This window comes from Oncorhynchus mykiss, chromosome 17 (assembly GCF_013265735.2).
Source record: "Oncorhynchus mykiss isolate Arlee chromosome 17, USDA_OmykA_1.1, whole genome shotgun sequence".
Taxonomy (NCBI): Eukaryota; Metazoa; Chordata; class Actinopteri; order Salmoniformes; family Salmonidae; genus Oncorhynchus; species Oncorhynchus mykiss.
Genome location: NC_048581.1, coordinates 20,303,993 through 20,325,068, shown reverse-complemented (window position 1 = coordinate 20,325,068; position 21,076 = coordinate 20,303,993). Strand labels below are relative to the sequence as shown.

Sequence of the window (21,076 nt, the reverse complement as noted above, 5' to 3'; positions counted from 1 at the left end):
TTTTTGGCAACAATGCAAAATGTTATGTTTGGCGTAAAAGCAACACAGCTCATCACTCTGAACACACCATCCCCACTGTCAAACATGGTGGTGGCAGCATCATGGTTTGGGCCTGCTTTTCTTCAGCAGGGACAGGGAAGATGGTTAAAATTGATGGGAAGATGGATGGAGCCAAATACAGGACCATTCTGGAAGAAAACCTAATGGGTTTTACAGCTGTAATCGCAGCAAAAGGTGGCGCTACAAAGTATTAACTTAAGGGGGCTGAATAATTTTGCACGCCCAATTTTTCAGTTTTTGATTTGTTAAAAAAGTTTGAAATATCCAATAAATGTCGTTCCTCTTCATGATTGTGTCCCATTTGTTGTTGATTCTTCACAAAAAAATACAGTTTTATATCTTTATGTTTGAAGCCTGAAATGTGGCAAACGGTCGCAAAGTTCAAGGGGGCCGAATACTTTCGCAAGGCACTGTATACACTGTATATTCAATATCTATTCTCCACATTGTTGTCACTCTTCTATTTAGTGGGTATTTATATATAAATCTGGTATTACACAGATTCAGTAACTGAAAGGACAAAATAAATGAAAATCATTGTTGACACAATCGTTTTATGTTATTATGTTTATGTTATGTTTCCTGCCATCATGTTGTCCCCTCCATTCAGCCTGTATTGATGCACAAGTTTGGTGTACAATCATCGGTTGGAGGCTGGTTGGGGATTCCCGGAATAAGACTAGCGAGGGATGATGGAAATCCTGCCCCCCTTTTCTCTCTCCTAGTCTCTCCGCTCCTCCTCTCCTCTATCCAGCCCCTCTAGTTGTTTAGAGGAAAGTCATACATTTTCCTGGAATATATTACATGGAACTCTGGGAACTCTCCACTGTAAAATCACCAGGAATTCAAACACAAAAAACATGACATGTCAAGAGGACATGTCCCACACACCCCTAGTGGATAAAGGAAAGACCGAGAGGTCGTCTGTGAGCAAGCCCATTGGAATGGAGAGAGAGATTCTAAGAATGTGGGGTGGATCTAATGTTTATACAGTAGAATGTTTGTGTCAGAGCAAATCTTTCCATGAGGTGTGTGTGTGTGCGCGTGTGTGCGTGCGTGTAAGAGGGGGAAGCCTTGTTAACACCTGGATATGTTTATTTTTGAACCATTCCATTGTAGATTTTGCTTTATGTTTTGGATCATTGTCTTGTTGGAAGACAAATCTCCGTCCCAGTCTCAGGTCTTTTGCAGACTCCATCAGGTTTTCTTCCAGAATGGTCCTGTATTTGGCTCCATCCATCTTCCCATCAATTTTAACCATCTTCCCTGTCCCTGCTGAAGAAAAGCAGGCCCAAACCATGATGCTGCCACCACCATGTTTGACAGTGGGGATGGTGTGTTCAGCTGTGTTGCTTTTACGCCAAACATAACGTTTTGCATTGTTGCCAAAAAGTTCAATTTTGGTTTCATCTGACCAGAGCACCTTCTTCCACATGTTTGGTGTGTCTCCCAGGTGGCTTGTGGCAAACTTTAAACGACACTTTTTATGGATATCTTTAAGAAATGGCTTTCTTCTTGCCACTCTTCCATAAAGGCCAGATTTGTGCAATATACGACTGATTGTTGTCCTATGGACAGAGTCTCCCACCTCAGCTGTAGATCTCTGCAGTTCATCCAGAGTGATCATGGGCCTCTTGGCTGCATCTCTGATCAGTCTTCTCCTTGTATGAGCTGAAAGTTTAGAGGGACGGCCAGGTCTTGGTAGATTTGCAGTGGTCTGATACTCCTTCCATTTCAATATTATCGCTTGCACAGTGCTCCTTGGGATGTTTAAAGCTTGGTAAATCTGTTTGTATCCAAATCCGGCTTTAAACTTCTTCACAACAGTATCTCGGACCTGCCTGGTGTGTTCCTTGTTCTTCATGATGCTCTCTGCGCTTTTAACGGACCTCTGAGACTATCACAGTGCAGGTGCATTTATACGGAGACTTGATTACACACAGGTGGATTGTATTTATCATCATTAGTCATTTAGGTCAACATTGGATCATTCAGAGATCCTCACTGAACTTCTGGAGAGAGTTTGCTGCACTGAAAGTAAAGGGGCTGAATAATTTTGCAGGCCCAATTTTTCAGTTTTTGATTTGTTAAAAAAGTTTGAAATATCCAATAAATGTCGTTCCACTTCATGATTGTGTCCCACTTGTTGTTGATTCTTCACAAAAAAATACAGTTTTATATCTTTATGTTTGAAGCCTGAAATGTGGCAAAAGGTCGCAAAGTTCAAGGGGGCCGAATACTTTCGCAAGGCACTGTAACTGTATATCACCATACATATAGTAGTGGGTTGCCAACAGAGCCCAGCCATAATCTTAACCTATTTTACTCTTCTCATGTGTAGCTCCTCCTGCAACATCCAACATACTGTACGTTGAAAGACTGACATGCTCCTCCTTCTATACCTATAAATGCATCCCTTATACACAGACAGATTGACATAAAAACCATATGAAATGTTTTGTCGCATGCGCCGAATACAACCTTAGTGAATTGCTTACTTGCAAGCCCTTAACCAACAATGCAGTTTTGAAAATGTTTACTTAATGAAAGTTTAAGAAAGTAACACAATAAAACATCAATAACGAGGCTATATACAAGGGGTACCGGTACCAAGTCAATGTGCGGGGGTACAGGTTAGTCAAGGTAATTGAGGTAATATATACATGTAGGTAGGGGTAAAGTGACTCTGCATAAATAACAAACAGCGAGTTGCAGCAGCGTAAAAAAAGCCCAGTCAATGCAAATAGTCTGTGTAGCCATTTGATTAACTGTTCAGCAGATGTACTGGGCCTTACGCACTACCCTCTGTAGCGCCATGTAGTCAGATGCCAAGCAGTTGCCATACCAGGCGGTGGGTGATGCAACCAGTCAAGATGCTCTCGATGGTGCCGCTGTAGACATTTTTGAGGATCTGAGGACCCATGCCAAATCTTTTCAGTCTCCTGAGGGGGAATAGGCATTGTCGTGCCCTCTTCACGACTGTCATGATAGTTTGTTGGTGATGTGGACACCAAGGAACTTGAAGCTCGAGACCTGCTCCACTACAGCCCCGTCAATGAGAATGGGGGCGAGCTCTGCCCTCCTTTTCCTATAGTCCACAATCAACTCCTTTGTCTTGATCAAGTTGAGGGAAAGGTTGTCTTCCTGGAACAACACTGCTAGGTCTCTAACCTTCTCCCTATAGGCTGTCTCATCATTGTCGGTGATCCGGCGTACCACCGTTGCGTCGTCCGCAAACTTAATGAGGGTGTTGGAGTCGTGCTTGGCCATGCAGTCGTGGGTGAACATGGAGTACAGGAGGGGACTAAGCATGCACCTTTGAGGGGTCCCCGTGTTGAGGATCCTCATGGCAGATGTATTGTTGCTTACCTTTACCACCTAGGGGCGGCCCGTCTTTTGTTGAAAAACAGAGACGAGTGTATGTGTAACTGTGTATAAATATATGTTTATACACATACGCACACATACTGTACATACAATTATATATACAAAAGTATGTTTGTATGTGGACACCCCTCCAAATTAGTGGATTCTGCTATTTCAGCCACACCCGTTGCTGACAGGTGTATAAAATCAAGCACACAGTCATGCAATCTTCATAGACAAACATTGGCAGTAGAATGGCCTTACTGAAGAGCTCAGTGACTTTCAACGTGGCACCATCATAGGATGCCACCTTTCCAACAAGTCAGTTTGTTGCCCTGCTAGAGCTGCCTCAGTCAGCTGTAAGTCCTGTTATTGTGAAGTGGAAATGTCTAGCAGCAACAACAGCTCAGCCACGAAGTGGTAGGCCACACAAGCTCACAGAACGGGACCGCAGAGTGCTGAAGCGTGTAAAAATCATCTGTCCTTGGTTGCAATACTCACTATCGAGTTCCAAACTGCCTCTGGAAGAAACGTCAGCACAAGAACTGTTCGTCTGGAGCTTCATGAAATGGGTTTCCATGGCCGAGTAGCCACACACAAGCCTAAGATCACCATGCGCAATGCCAAGTGTCCACTGGAGTGGTGTAAAGCCCGCCAAATTTGGACTCTGGAGCAGTGGAAACGCGTTCTCTGGAGTGATGAATCACGCTTCACCATCTGCCAGTGTTACGGACGAATATGGGTTTGGCGGATGCCAGGAGAACGCTACCTGCCCCAGTGCCTAGTGCCAACTGTAAAGTTTGGTGGAGGAGGAATAATGGTCTGGGGCTGTTTTTCATGGTTAGGGCTAGGCCCTTTAATTCCAGTGAAGGAAAATCTTAACGCTACAGCATACAATGACATTCTAGACGATTCTGTGCTTCCAACTTTATGGCAAAAGTTTTGGGAAAGCCCTTTCCTGTTTCAGCATGACAATGCCCCCGTGCACAAAGCGAGGTCCATACAGAAATGGTTTGTCGAGAATGATGTGGAATAACTTGACTGGCCTGCACAGAGCCCTGTCCTCAACCCCATCCTACAGCTTTAGGATGAATTGGGGTGCCAACTGCAAGCCAGGCCTAATCGCCCAACATCAGTGCCCGACCTCACTAATGCTCTTGTGGCTGAATGGAAGCAAGTCCCCGCAGCAATGTTCCAACATCTAGTGGAAAGCTTTCCCAGAAGAGTGGAGGCTGTTATAGCAGCAAAGGGGGGACAAACTCCATATTAATGCCCATGATTTTGGAATGAGATGTTCGATGAGCAGGTGTCCACATAATTTGATCATGTAGTGTAAATACATACATAAATACACAAGACTAACATGACAGAGACAAGTGTATGAATTAGTGTATGTTAATTCCTTACCTACATATAAATGTATACAGACTGACATAGAAAGAGGCACGTTAATTACCTACCTACATACAGCATGGCATGACTGAAGAAGAACAAATAGTAGTAACAGAAATACTTGTGTACTGAGTTAATCATTGTCAGAGCAAATCCCTGTCATCTTTTGTTCATGGGCAATAAACTATCTTCCATCCTATTCCAATTTAGATATGGGTGGTCAAATATGTAACTTATTAAGTGGAAATGTTCACTATACAATGTACTCTATGGCCTTGACTTCCTTTAAGTTATCAAACTAAACATGGTTTACGATAGTTGTGACTTCCTGTCATTGTAAACTACATTATATTCTGACTTCTTCTGGAAGGAACATAGGTGAGCAGGAAGTGGATGTGGGTCAACTCCCTGACTGACACTTCCTGTTAAGGTATCCATAGTAACTATGTTGTAGGGTTAGTGTTGAGGCTACGGTTAGGCTTGAACTGGGATGTGTACATTAATCTATGGTTAGTGTTGAACTGGGATGTGGACATGAAGCTAGGGTTAGTGTTAGGGTTGAGGCTAGGGTTAGGTTTGAATTAGGATGTGGACATGAATCTAGGGTTAGTGTTGAACTAGGATGTGGACATGAAGCTTAGGGTTAAGGTTGAACTAGGATGTGGACATGAAGCTAGGGTTAGGGTTGAGGCTAGGGTTAGGGTTGAACTAGGGTTAGTGTTAGGGTTGAGGCTAGGGTTAGGGTTTAACTAGGGTTAGTGTTAGGGTTGAACTGGGATGTGGACATGAAGCTAGGGTTAGGGTTAGGGTTGAGGTTAGGGTTGAACTGGGATGTGGACATGAAGCTAGGGTTAGGATTGAACTGGGATGTGGACATGAAGCTAGGTTTAGGGTTGAACTAGGATGTGGACATGAATCTAAGGTTAGTGTTGAACTGGGATGTGGACATGAAGCTAGGGTTAGTGTTAGGGTTGATGCTAGGGTTAGGGTTTAACTAGGGTTAGTGTTAGGGTTGAGGCTAGGGTTAGGGTTTAACTAGGATGTGGACATGAAGCTAGGGTTATGGTTTAACTAGGGTTAGGTTTGAGGCTAGGGTTAGTGTTAGGGTTGAGGCTAGGGTTAAGTTTGAACTAGGATGTGGACATGAATCTAGGGTTAGGGTTGATGCTAGGATGTGGACATGAAGCTAGGGTTATGGTTTAACTAGGGTTAGGGTTGAGGCTAGGGTTAGTTTTGAACTAGGATGTGGACATGAACCTAGTGTTAGTGTTAGGGTTGAGGCTAGGGTTAGTGTTGAACTAGGATGTGGACATGAATCTAGGGTTAGTGTTAGGGTTGATGCTAGGGTTAGGGTTGAACTGGGATGTGGACATGAATCTAGGGTTAGTGTTAGGGTTGATGCTAGGGTTAGGGTTGAACTGGGATGTGGACATGAATCTAAGGTTAGTGTTGAACTGGGATGTGGACATGAAACTAGGGTTAGTGTTAGGGTTTAACTAGGATGTGGACATGAAGCTAGAGTTAGGGTTTAACTAGGGTTAGTGTTAGGGTTGAGGCTAGGGTTAGGGTTGATACTAGGATGTGGACATGAAGCTAGGGTTAGTGTTAGGGTTGAGGCTAGGGTTAGGGTTGAACTGGGATGTGGACATGAAGCTAGGGTTAGGATTGAACTGGGATGTGGACATGAAGCTAGGGTTAGGGTTGAACTAGGATGTGGACATGAAGCTAGGGTTAGGGTTGAACTGGGATGTGGACATGAAGCTAGGGTTAGGATTGAACTGGGATGTGGACATGAAGCTAGGGTTAGGGTTGAACTAGGATGTGGACATGAATCTAAGGTTAGTGTTGAACTGGGATGTGGACATGAATCTAAGGTTAGTGTTGAACTGGGATGTGGACATGAAACTAGGGTTAGTGTTAGGGTTTAACTAGGATGTGGACATGAAGCTAGAGTTAGGGTTTAACTAGGGTTAGTGTTAGGGTTGAGGCTAGGGTTAGGGTTGATACTAGGATGTGGACATGAAGCTAGGGTTAGTGTTAGGGTTGAGGCTAGGGTTAAGGTTGAACTGGGATGTGGACATGAAGCTAGGGTTAGGATTGAACTGGGATGTGGACATGAAGCTAGGGTTAGGGTTGAACTAGGATGTGGACATGAAGCTAGGGTTAGGGTTGAACTGGGATGTGGACATGAAGCTAGGGTTAGGTTTGAACTGGCATGTGGACATGAAGCTAGGGTTAGGGTTGAACTAGGATGTGGACATTAAACTAGGGTTAGTGTTAGGGTTTAACTAGGATGTGGACATGAAGCTAGAGTTAGGGTTTAACTAGGGTTAGTGTTAGGGTTGAGGCTAGGGTTTGGTTTGAACTAGGATGTGGACATGAAGCTAGGGTTAGTGTTAGGGTTGAGGCTAGGGTTAGGGTTGAACTGGGATGTGGACATGAAGCTAGGGTTAGGATTGAACTGGGATGTGGACATGAAGCTAGGGTTAGGGTTGAACTAGGATGTGGACATGAAGCTAGGGTTAGGGTTGAACTGGGATGTGGACATGAAGCTAGGGTTAGGATTGAACTGGGATGTGGACATGAAGCTAGGGTTAGGGTTGAACTAGGATGTGGACATGAATCTAAGGTTAGTGTTGAACTGGGATGTGGACATGAAGCTAGGGTTAGTGTTAGGGTTGATGCTAGGGTTAGGGTTTAACTAGGGTTAGTGTTACTACTGTTACTGAAAATTCTTGCCCAACAGAAACTGTAAGTATTAATTACATTCCTACACTTCATGTTGATAATGACGACTCATTTCCATTACATCTACTGCTGCATGCTGGATTATTTGGTTGCTGAATCAAGGCGTTCACTGTCACATCTATGAATCAGTGGCTCCTATCACAATGGATATGTCTCTCTCAGACAGAGTACAACAGAACATTCAAGAACCAAACATCCTGACTGAGCAACACTCAAGCCGTATCCTGTATCACATTATCTAAAAACACAGGGGTAGCGGTAGTCTACACTGTAGGTCCTAGAGAGTGATTATTTTGTTTTCTGCTGGACAGTAGAATGTTTTGTGCGTGTGTGTCCTTGACAGATAGAGAGATGCAGCCAGTCAGGCCATGTGCTGTGTGTCCTTGACAGATAGAGAGATTCAGCCAGTCAGGCCATGTGCTGGTTGGACTGGAAGCTGACACCACGGACCTGTACTCCAGTGGAGGCTGCTGACGGGAGGATGGCTCATAATAATGGCTGGAATGGAGTCCATGGAATGGTACTACAAAATATATTTGATACCACTCCATTCCAGCCACTATTACGAGCAGTCCTCCCCTCAGCAGCCTCCACTGCTGTACTCTCAGGCCCAGCTCTATAGGATAGGGCGGGAGGAGGGCCACACTCTGCTCCATCTCAGGTCTAACTATCAAGGCGTCTGATAAGTGCTTCATCCTCTGACACGGCAAGAGTGGAGATGACCATTGTGTCCATACACTCGTGGCCAGTGAAAATAGAATGTGGACATGAAGGTAGGGTTAGGGCTACTACTGTTACCAAAAATGATTGCCCAACAGAAACTGTGAAGTATTGATTACTTTCCTACACTTCTTGTTGATAACGATGACTCATTTTCATCACATTCCATCCTATCTACTGTTGCATGCTGGATGAGTTGGCTCACTCAGGTGCTGAATCAAGGTAGTTCACACCACTGTCACACCTGGGATTGGATTGTTTTCGACATCCTTTGTGTTTTTTATGTTCTTTCATGCATCTCTTTCACTGCTCCTGTCTGCTTTTACTTCTGTAACGCGTGTTGTGATTTTAAATGCACTTTAAATGACGTTTGATTTGAATCATTGACTCCTATAAAACACAATGGAGTCTTGAACTTAAACGAACCCCGAGGCTGACAACTGATCTCGCTTTCAGACAGAAAGTGCAACATGGAGCATTTGTGGGAACCAAACATCCTGCCTGGGCAACACTCCAGCAATATCCTATATCACATTATCTAACAACACAGGGTTTTCAGTGCAGTAGGTTTCAATCAAGTAACATTGTGTGTATGTGTGTGTGTGTCCTTGATAGATCGATAGATGCAGCCAGTGTGCCATGTGCCTGTTGGACTGGAAGCTGACACCACGGCCCTGTACTCTGTATACAGCATCTCCAGTGCTAGTGTAACGGATGTGAAACGGCTAGCTTAGTTAGCGGTGTGCGCTAAATAGCGTTTCAATCGGTGACGTCACTTGCTCTGAGACCTTGAAGTAGTAGTTCCCCTTGCTCTGCAAGGGCCGCGGCTTTTGTGGAGCGATGGGTAATGATGCTTCGAGGGTGACTGTTGTTGATGTGTGCAGAGGGTCCCTGGTTCACGCCCAGGTATGGACGAGGGAACGGTTTAAACTTATACTGTTACATTGGTGCCGTGACCCGGATCACTGGTTGCTGCGGAAAAGGAGGAAGGTCAAAAGGGGGGTGAGTGTAACGGATGTGAAACGGCTAGCTTAGTTAGCGGTGTGCGCTAAATAGCGTTTCAATCGGTGACGTCACTTGCTCTGAGACCTTGAAGTAGTAGTTCCCCTTGCTCTGCAAGGGCTGCGGCTTTTGTGGAGCGATGGGTAACGATGCTTCGAGGGTGACTGTTGTTGATGTGTGCAGAGGGTCCCTGGTTCGCGCCCGGGTATGGGCGAGGGGATGGTTTAAACTTATACTGTTACACTAGGATAGGATAGGGTGGGAGGAAGAGGACTACACTCTGCTCCAATTAGGGCCTAACGTTTAAGACCTCTGACTCTGAGAAGTGCTTCATACTTTGGTACAGCAAGAGGGGTGATGACCATTGTGTCCATACACACACTAGCACTCACACACAGACTCATGTGGCCTGTGAAAATGGGACCTCTCCCCATCCCTCGTATGGACAGGACGGCTTTAGCTTTAATCTTGTCTGGCCCTGTTGGTGTGTGCGAGTGTAAAACATATTTTCTCAGAGGCTATTGATTGACTTCATATAACCTTTTTCATGTGACCTTTAGATAGCAATCCTAAGGACTCTACATTCAAAACAACAACTTGTTTTCCAAGTTAGGTAGTGTTTACCCTACCTGTTCTACTCACGTTTAGGACCCTTTCGATGTACATGGCTTTGAGTTAGCTATGCACATGGCTTTCCCACTCCCCATCCTCCCTCCAACTGGGAGAACATGAACGTGCCGCCCCTCCCCCTTGACAGATGTGAACAGCTGGCTGAGACTTGCTCTGGATGTGTGTGTGCGAGTTCCTCCAGAGGTCCAGACAAGGGGTTCCTAGAAGTCAGGAAGTGTTCCTCGAAGCACGCCACCAGAGTGAGAAACCCGTCCAAGTCAAACATTGGGGCCCATGTCAAAACACACACACACTCTATTGCCATCAACTCGCCCCCCCTAGAGAGACTGCACACTACACTGACCGTTCTCTGTCCTGTGCCTACTGTCAATGCTCCACAAAAATAAACATCAGTTCTGATTGGTGTAATCCAGGTTGTTTATATCAGTCAGATAGTGAGTAATGTATTGGACCTCTTGTCATGTTGTGGACGAACATGAAATGTGTTTTTAATTAACAGTTAAGGTTGAACTTTGACCTAATGTTGTGGCTTAACATCAACCAGAAACAAAAATATAGGCTCCATACCATAACTCATCATCAGTTTAAAGGAAAGGTTCACTGCTGTTTTATATTATATTGTTTTTGTGCATCTCTGAGTGATGTTCTATCGATTCCCTTCGTCGTTTCATGTTTTCACGTGTATCTGAGTTATTAGCGTTCAAGCAGGCAGAAATCCGGACGGTATGACGTAACACTGAGATAAAGTCTCTTGCTTCACTGGAAGTGAACAGGAAGAAAACTTTAACATCGGCAGAAACGTCTATCATACATGTCAAATTTCAATACTGGGCGATGTCATAACTCGGGAGGATGTCTTCTCTCAAATGAGCCATTGATCATATTTTTGTGATATTCCTACCTCGAAAAGTGTGTGATTTAACAGTGTCTAGTACATTTGTCAAATTCTGCCTCTAGTCCAGGGTGCATTGCATGGTGCCATTGCCAGAGATATTATAGAGAGGATAAATGAATCCAATTAACGCCCCACCCAGCAGACTGTCGACCAATCGCGTTCACGTTGTCATGCTGTGTTACGCGGTTTGTAAACTAATCATCACGCAATCCCTTCTCAAGGTTCGGTGTCGAGAAACTTGCCTATTATTCTCACATCTTGGAAAAGAAATGTAATGTTGTACTTCTTGTTGACGAAATTTGTGCTAATGTTGGGTTTTTGAGCTAGCGCCCAATAGACTCCCATTCACTCCTTGAAGGAGAGCGCGTCCCATTGACGTAACATGGGCAACGTTTCCCATCTCCTCAAAAGTATATCTGCCGTTGCGAATGTCAGACTTCCACTCTGTGTGGGACATCGATCTGCAGGTTGAACATGGTGAGATTGTAGACTCCTAAATTGATAGCTGCAAACTCACCTAAACAAACTGCACTAACTAGCTACTTTACATGCTGATATTGTCTTTGGTATTATTGTGTGTAGCTACGTTTGCTAGCTAACTAGCCAGTCAGCCAGCCAATAGAGAGAGCACTGCATTGTGGATTTTGTGGTTGCTACCAACCTTATTATAATGCCAAAATGAAACATTTGTTTACCAAAAATATTGATCTCACATATTAGTGTTATTTAACACTGTAAATGAATGAATGAGTGGTTTTGGGTGGATTTTCCCTTTAAGCTAGATATCTCTTTTTTTTTGTTGGTTGAGAGAATGCCAAGAGTGTGCAAATCTGTCATCACGGAAAAGGGTGGCTACTTTGAAGAATCTAATATAACATATTTTGTTTAACACGTTTTTGGTTACTACATGATTCCATATGTGTTATTTCATCGTTTTGATGTATTCACTTATTATTCTACAATGTAGAAAATAGTACAAATAAAGACAATCCCTTGAATTAGTAGGTGTGTCCAAACTTTTGACTGGTACTGTGTGTGTGTGTGTGAGATATATACACGGTGCCTTCTGAAAGTATTCAGACCCCTTGACCTTAACCACATTTGTTAGGTTACAGCATTATTATAAAATGTATTAAATAATTGTTTCCCCCCCTCATCATTCTACACACAATACCCCATAATGACAAAGCAAAAACAGTTTAAAAAATGTTTTGCTAGTTTATTAAACATTTAAAACAAATATCACATTTACAAAAGTATTCAGACCCTTAACGCAGTACTTTGTTGAAGCACTTTCAGCAGCAATTACAGCCTTGAGTCTTCTTGGGTATGACGCTACAAGCTTGGCACACCTCTATTTGGGTAGTTTCTCCCATTCTTCTCTGCAGATCCTCTCAAGCTCTGTCAGGTTGGATGGAGAGCGTTGCTGCATAGCTATTATCAGGTCTCTCAGAGATGTTTCATCGGGTTCAAGTCCAGGCTCTGGATGGGCCACTCAAGGACATTCAGAGACTTGTCCCGAAGCCACTCCTGAGTTGTCTTGGCTGTATGCTTAGGGTCATTGTCCTGTTGGAAGGTGAATCTTCGCCCCAGTCTGAGGTCCTGAGCACTCTGGAGAAGGTTTTCATCAAGGATCTCTCTGTACTTTTCTCCGTTCATTTTTCCCTCGATCCTGACTTGTCTCCCAATCCCTGCCCTTGAAAAACATCTCCACAACATGATGCTGCCACCACCATGCTTCACCGTAGGGATGGTGCCAGTTTTCCTCCAGACGTGACGTTTGGAATTCAGGCCAAAGAGTTCAATCTTGGTTTCATCAGACCAGGTCATTTTTGCTCTTACATGCACGGTAAACTGTGGGATCTTATAGAGACAGGTGTCAATTGAATCAATTGAATTTACCACAGGTGTACTCCAATCATATACACTGCTCAAAAAAATAAAGGGAACACTTAAACAACACAATGTAACTCCAAGTCAATCACACTTCTGTGAAATCAAACTGCTCACTTAGGAAGCAACACTGATTGACAATAAATTTCACATGCTGTTGTGCAAATGGAGTAGACAACAGGGGGAAATTATAGGCAATTAGCAAGACACCCCCCAATAAAGGAGTGGTTCTGCAGGTGGCAACCACAGACCACTTCTCAGTTCCTATGCTTCCTGGCTGATGTTTTGGTCACTTTTGAATGCTGGCGGTGCTTTCACTCTAGTGGTAGCATGAGACAGAGTCTACAACCCACACAAGTGGCTCAGGTAGTGCAACTCATCCAGGATGGCACATCAATGCGAGCTGTGGCAAGAAGGTTTGCTGTGTCTGTCAGCGTAGTGTCCAGAGCATGGAGGCGCTACCAGGAGACAGGCCAGTACATCAGGAGACGTGGAGAAGGCCGTAGGAGGGCAACAACCCAGCAGCAGGACCGCTACGTCCGCCTTTGTGCAAGGAGGAGCAGGAGGAGCACCGCCAGAGCCCTACAAAATGACCTCCAGCAGGCCACAAATGTGCATGTGTCTGCTCAAATGGTCAGAAACAGACTCTATGAGGGTGGTATGAGGGCCCGACATCCACAGGTGGGGGTTGTGCTTACAGCCCAACACCGTGCAGGACGTTTGGCATTTGCCAGAGAACACCAAGATTGGCAAATTTGCCACTGGCACCCTGTGCTCTTCACAGATGAAAGCAGGTTTACACTGAGCACGTGACAGACGTGACAGAGTCTGGAGACACCGTGGAGAACGTTCTGCTGTCTGCAACATCCTCCAGCATGACCGGTTTGGCGGTTTGTCAGTCATGGTGTGGGGTGGCATTTCTTTGGGGGGCCGCACAGCCCTTCATGTGCTCGCCAGAGGTAGCCTGACTGCCATTAGGTACCGAGATGAGATCCTCAGACCCCTTGTGAGACCATATGCTGGTGCGGTTGGCCCTGGGTTCCTCCTAATGCAAGACAATGCTAGACCTCATGTGGCTGGAGTGTGTCAGCAGTTCCTGCAAGAGGAAGGCATTGATGCTATGGACTGGCCCGCCCGTTCCCCAGACCTGAATCCAATTGAGCACACCTGGGACATCATGTCTCGCTCCATCCACCAACAGACTGCACCACAGACTGTCCAGGAGTTGGCGGATGCTTTAGTCTAGGCCTGGGAGGAGATCCCTCAGGAGACCATCCGCCACCTCATCAGGAGCATGCCCAGGCGTTGTAGGGAGGTCATACAGGCACGTGGAGGCCACACACACTACTGAGCATCATTTTGACTTGTTTTAAGGACATTACATCAAAGTTGGATCAGCCTGTAGTGTGGTTTTCCACTTTAATTTTGAGTGTCACTCCAAATTCCGACCTCCATGGGTTGATAAATGTGATTTCCATTGATCATTTTTGTGTGATTTTGTTGTCAGCACATTCAACTATGTAAAGAAAAAAGTATTTAATAAGAATATTTCATTCATTCAGATCTAGGATGTGTTATTTTAGTGTTCCCTTTATTTTTTTGAGCAGTGTATTTCTTTATTTCATTTTCAATAAAAAAAATGTCTAAACCTGTTTTTGCTTTGTCATTATGGGGTATTGTGTGTAGATTGATGAGAACAAAATAATGTAATCAATTTTAGAATGAGGCTGTAAAGTAACAAAATGTGGAAAAAGTCAAGGGGTCTGAATACATTCGGGAAAGCACTGTATACGATGTACAAAGGCTTCGCACAACAGGAAAAACATAAACGCCCATAGATGTATCTAGCAATATGCTCTCTTGGGTAAATACCCGAAATTAGCTCCAGTAGACTCATATTTTTGAGTGTGAACTGTATTACTGTAGTGTATAATACGGACTGGAATTATGGGTCTGAATAAATAACTGCTATAGCCTACCGCCATCACGCGTTCGCTCTTCTATTGGCTGCTTCATTTAACATTCAACAAAAAAAGAGTTTGCGTCCCCCTTCGAATAGTCTATTGGTATAAATGCCCAAATATCTCCAGAATGCTATTCTAGTCTACATCACGGTGGCGTCGGAATTGATTTCTAACCCCCTAAATCAGTGGTTCCCAAACGTTTTCACGCAGGTCCCATTGGGGGAACATCCCGCCCACCGTACGCACGCTGCACGTCTATTTCAAACTGTTCACACCCCTCTTGTTGGCGGAGAGAACATTTAGCAGTTTAAAGCTAATTATTTTTGCAATTATATATATTTTGCCATGTCTAATGTTTATTCATGTGATATTTGAGTGACTCAAACATTACAACAACATCTATGGGCTAAAAATCCTAGCTAAAAAAATAATTAACCAGTGGCCTAAACTGTTCTATTTGAGAAGGCTGCTGCTCCCTACTAGCTTTTGCCCAATGAGGTGACGGGCCTTTGCCTGGTGCCCCAATCCACCCAATGTGCCTCAAAAATAAACATCAGTTCTGATTGGCGTATTCCATGTTGTTTAAACAGGTTAGATAGAAAGACATTAATTAATTGACCTGAGTCACCTGACCTTAAATGGACCTCTTGCAACCTCTTGATGATGAGAGTTTGTGTCTGTGGAATAACATAAAATGTGTTTTTGGTTGAGGTTGACCTGTCAAGAAGTGTTCTTCACATCACTGTTTCTCTGTCAGAGAGAAACCCTTCCAAGTCATACACCCTCTGTCAAAATACCCCACTAACACACACACACTCATTCACTCAGACTGAGACGGAAGAAGGAAACAGAAGAAATAAAAAGGCATTAACAAAAGATCTATCTGACCTATCTAGTCTACTAATAAGATAAGAACACACCTCAGTTCAGCTGGGAAAGGCTGCTTGGAAGGTTTGAGTGAGATCGCCTCACTGTGGACAAGATCTGCCATTACACCATCATGCACTAAGCACAATTACCTGTAGATCTGAAATCAAATGGAAATCATCACGTTTCTTAATAAGAAATTGAATATGAATACTGCAGCCTATATATCTCAATGGTTTCCTTACTGTAGTGTATTGTAGTCTTGGAGATCCAGTGAATGACAACAGGATACAGAGCTCCCCAACATCGAATGAGGGAGTCGAATACTGCCGCTTCGGTTGATAACTCTTCTAGGGCCCTGTGTTTTGCGCAATCATTTATCTTGTATCTAAAACCTTTTCTACAAATGATAATTACACCAAAAATCGAAGCAATTGACATAGGATGGCCCTGAACTATATGACATGAAAGTAAAAGAGGACCGTTTGATGAAAAAGCTTTAAATAAAAGGTTCAAATCCAGGCATGTCACATTACTGCACAAAACACTCAGACCTACTCATAACATTAACTTTGTCATATGAAAAAAAATACAGTACATTGGATTGTATCCTACACACATACATTGAGTATACACAACATTAAGAGCACATGCTCTATCTATGACAGACTGACCAGGTGCATCAAGGTGAAAGCTATGATCTCTTGTTGATGTCACTTGTTAAATGCACTCCAATCAGTGTAGATGAAGGGGAGGAGACAGGTTAAAGAAGGACTTTTAAGCCTTCAGACAATTGAGACATAGATTGTGTGTGTGTGCCATTCAGAGTGTGAATGGACAAGACAAAATATTTAAGTACCTTTGAACGGGGTATGGTAGTAAGTGCCAGGTGCACCGGTTTGAGTGTGTCAAGAACTGCAACGCTGCTGGGTTTTTCACGCTCAACAGTTTCCCATATGTATCAAGAATGGTCCACCATCCACAGGACATCCAGCCAACTTGACACAACTGTGGGAAGCATTGGAGTCAACAAGGGCTAGCATCCCTGTAGAATGCATTCAACACCTTATAGAGTCCATGCCCCAACGAATTGAAACTGTTCTGAGGGCAACAGGAGACGCAACCCAATATTAGGAAGGTGATCCTAATGTTTTGTACACTCAGTGTATACATGCATCTCTTAGAATGACATAACCATAGATATCTAACACCGTACCGCCATGAGCCGTACATGAATACAGAGAAGAACTACTGTCCCTCTGGTCCGTCATCTTAAAAACAACAAACATGGAAGAAAATGTGCAAAAAGGTAGATTCAAACAGTCTGACATTTTGTTTAGCTACGCTAGGAAAGCAGCACAACATCCAAATAGAAGCATTTGAAATTTCACGTACTGCTACATAACTTAATGTATTATTAATACTTAGGGGCAAACTTAACGTCCATTTCAATATAATTTTCACGTGGTCAGCATTGACGTCAATGGGAGACTTTGGGATAGATTTCATTCGATTGGCCCTTTCCGGCCATGCACCTTTGAAAGGCAACATTTCCGCGTTGGCAGAGACCGCATTCACGGTAAATGCTGCCTATGTAGGCTCAATCGGGAATTACCTTTAAATGTCAAGTGCGCTATAACGAGGATCATCCACGCTTCTGGATTGAATCCAGGCCTAAGTGAGACTAAGTGAAAATTTGACCTAAATGGAAGTTCGGATTTGCCCCTTAATGAATTGTTATACAATCATCAGTAATAACAGAGTGTATTGTAATAGTATAGTAATAACTACTGTAAGCAGCAGCTCTGGTGCAGTTACTGGGCGAGTTATGGTATAATACATATGGACAGGTACTGTATGTCAGTTTTAGCTTGGGGTCAATTCCATTTCAACTCAAGTCAGTTTAGGACGGAGCCTTGCTCAAATGTACACAGATTCCTAGAACCACCACAGAAAGAAACAGTGGCAATTCTAACAGAAAGGCCTCTGTCAAAATAGACACACACACTTACAGTGTCTTCAGAAATAATTCACACCCCTTGATTTTTTCCACATTTGGTTGTGACAGCCTGAATTTAAAATTGATTTTGTGTCACTGATCTACACACAATACCCCATAATGTCAAAGTGGATTATTTATTTTTTATTAATAAGAAATTAAAAGCTGAAATGTCTTGAGTCTATAAATATTCAACCCCTTTGTTATGGCAAGCATACATAAGTTCAGGAGTAAAATGTGCTTAACAAGTCACACAATAAGTTGCATGGACTCACTCTGTGTTCAATAATAGTGTTTAACATGAGTTTTGAATAACTACCCCCTCTCTGTACCCCACAATTACAGATAATTGTGAGGTCCCTCAGTCGAGCAGTGAATTTCAAACACAGATTCAACCATAAAGACCAGGGAGGTTTTTCAATGCCTAGCAAAGAAGGGCACCTATTGGTAGATGGGTAAAAACAATTAAAAAGCAGACTTTGAATATCCCTTGGAGCATGGTGAAGTTATTAATTACACTTTGGATGGTGTATCAATACACCCAGTCGATACAAAGATACAGGCCTCCTTCCTAACTCAGTTGCCGGAGAAGAAGGAAACTGCTCTTGGATTTCACCATGAGGCCAATGGTGATTTTAAAACAGTTACAGATTTTAATGGCTGTGATAGGAGAAAACTGAGGATGGATCAACAACACTGTAGTTACTCCACAATACTAACCTAAATGACAGAGTGAAAAGAAGGAAGCCTGTACAGAATAAAACTAAATCCCGTTTGCAACAAGGCACTAAAGTAATAGTACAAAAAAATGTGGAAAAGCAATGCAATGTTTTTGGGGGCAAATCCATTACTGAGTACCACTCTACATATTGTACTTAAAGACTGGGGGAGTTTTTCTGGATAGAAAAGAAACAACAGTCAAAATCCTAGAGGAAAACCTGGTTCAGTCTGCCTTCCACCAAATACTGGGAGATGAATTCACCTTTCAGCAGGACAATAACCTAAAACACATGGCCAAATATACACTGGAGTTACTTACCAAGACGACAGTGAATGTTCCTGAGTGGCCGAGTTACAGTTTTGACATACATCTACTTGAAAATCCATGGCAAGACCTGAAAACGGTTGTCTAGCAATGACCAACAACCACTTTGACAGAGCTTGAAGAATTTTGAAAAGAATAAAAGGCAAATGTGGCACAATCCAGGTGTGTAAAGATCTTAGAGACTTACCCAGAAAGACTCACAGCTGTAATCACTGACAAAGATGTTTCTACAAAGTATTGATTCATATCATGTAAATTAGATATTTCATTTTCAATAGATTTGCAAACATTTCTAAAAACATGTTTTCACTTTGTCATTATGGGGTATTGTGTGTAGATGGGTGTCAAAATATATATAAATATTTTTGAATTCAGACTGTAACACAGCAAAATGTGGAATAAGCCAAGCGGTATGAATACTTACTGAAGGCGCTGTATATGGCCTCAACTTACCCCCCAAAATACACCAGACATAATAAATAACACTTTTAGTAATTGACACATATTACATTTAACAAGGTTGTTTAGATCGACTAACAGTATGAGGCAGAATTAGTCTATTTTCCACACCTAAGCAGTGCTTCAGGTCCAGTAGTTGTTGTTATGAAAGCTGTGCTAATGTACATAACAGAGAGGGAGTTGGCATCAATATTAAGTGAAATCCCCCAGTCCCAAGTAGATATGAAATGGAGTTGAACAAAACCTGGTAATAATGGAAGTAGAGTTGGAGTAAGTAGCTAGTTTCCATTTAGGATTCTTCATCTGTGCCACTGGGGGAGCGTTCCTGTGAGAGGTGGAACAGGAGAGAGACAGAAACATAAAGAGAGAGAGGGGGGGGGGGATATTTCTGGGTGCCATGCACAACATGTGCAACAAATTTTTGCAGAGGGATTATAAAACAAAACATCAAAGATGGAAGGTGCAAACACACACACACCTCCTCTCCCCTCACCTCCTCCTGCTCCTCTTCAGTGTCGTCGTCGCTGACTACAGGTTTGGCTCGGGTGCGTCCCAGACGTCTCCTACCCTTCCCCCGGTCACTACTCTTCTCTCTCCGTCCCAGACGGATCTTCACCTTCACTGAGCGGGCTAGAGGATGGACACACACACACACACACACATTCATATCATACACATGCAGATGCAGACACACACACAAACACACACACCACAGGATCAACACAACACAGTTTATTGCAAGGTCACAGAGGTGGCTGGTTTAATCATTCTTTCTCTCTCTTTCATTCATTCTTAATTTTTCTCAATATATATTTTTTTCCTTCTTCCTTCCTGTGCTTCTTCGTTCCTTACTTCCTTTCTTCAGTGATGACTCACACTCTGACTCGGAGCCTTCGTCCAGGTCCTCCTCCTCTTCCTCACTGTCCTCTCCCTCGCTGTCCTCCTCCTTCTCGATCTTCTGTCTCAGACTGGTGAACACCGACTGGAGCACGATGGAGTCCTCGTAGATCTGGGAACGAGGCAGCAACCAGACGATAGACCGATGTGGCTATTTTAGGCTCATGCACAGACGCAGTTGGACATGTGCCAACAACGGTATTGTTATTTGGTCCACTGCTTATTGTTATTCAGCCTTAACCTGCTTCAAAACATTCAAATAAAAAAGTAGATCAAAAAAAGGACTGGTCCCTTGATACATTGTTATACAGTAACGAGAGGGAATACAGGAAGAGCAGTTCCAACTCCTGTAATCAGCATCTCTAATGAAGTTACTGGACGATGTGAGCTAAAGTCGATAAACACACAAAGTCATTCACTTATTTCATCTGCTGTTACGTCTATTGTCATCGATGTGCTTGTGTTGTTGTGTACTCATTCCAGTGTAACGTGTGTGTGTCTCACCAGTGATCCCTCCAGGTTGAAGGTCTGTGCGTTCTGAAAGAGGAGCATCACATCTCTCTCCAGGTCTCCGAGACTGCGGTATCTGTGGCTACGGATCCTCTCCTACAGGAGGGGCAGACAGGAGAGCGGGAGAGAGAGATTAGAGGGGGGATGAGAATGAGAGTGTGTGTGTGTGTGTTAATTTACCTTGATTTTCCTGAAGTCGACAGGCTTGCGGATGAGCTCGTAGTACTCTGGCAGCTCTTTGCGCGAGGGCAGCTGGATGAAGACCTCACTCAGCTGACGACCATTACTGCTGTGAAAGACATCACCAGAGATACTGATGTTAGTGCCCGTACTACCGATGTTACACAGAAAGTCAGTATTGCAGCATGTTGTGGCCCATATGGGAATCCGTCTCACAACTCTGGTGTTGCAAGCACCTTGATCCAACCTAGCCTGGTCCCAAACACGTTTGGCATGACAAGGAGTGGCGTGACGGCACAAACAGACTGGTACCCAGGCTAGCTCCAACCAGCATGTAAGTCAAAATGGCAAAGCAAGCTGAAGAGAACACCAGCCCCAGTCTTACCTGTCTTTGTATTTAATAACAGCGTCCACTATCTTCTTCATCTTCTTGGTGAGAGCGGGGGGGT

At 43.6% G+C, this 21,076-nt stretch overlaps 1 protein-coding gene across 6 annotated transcripts in view; it reads right to left on the bottom strand.

The window, feature by feature from the left end:
- Positions 1–18,882: 18,882 nt before the first annotated feature.
- The window catches only part of LOC110517362 (transcription activator BRG1), a 32,397-nt gene continuing 30,203 nt past the window's right edge, over positions 18,883–21,076 (bottom strand). Inside the window, exons 30-35 of one of the 6 annotated variants that reach the window (XM_036949273.1) lie at positions 21,013–21,076; positions 20,628–20,733; positions 20,442–20,543; positions 19,917–20,049; positions 19,534–19,670; positions 18,883–19,365 (exon numbers count right to left, since the gene is read on the bottom strand). The exon at positions 21,013–21,076 is cut by the window's right edge and continues 199 nt beyond it. In XM_036949273.1, coding sequence (XP_036805168.1) covers positions 19,330–19,365; positions 19,534–19,670; positions 19,917–20,049; positions 20,442–20,543; positions 20,628–20,733; positions 21,013–21,076 — 578 coding nt within the window. In that variant the 3' untranslated portion in view covers positions 18,883–19,329. Of the gene's footprint in view, positions 19,366–19,518; positions 19,671–19,892; positions 20,050–20,441; positions 20,544–20,627; positions 20,737–21,012 lie in introns of all 6 variants that reach the window. The other 5 variants (XM_036949268.1, XM_036949270.1, XM_036949271.1 and 2 more) reach the window with 5 other exon arrangements.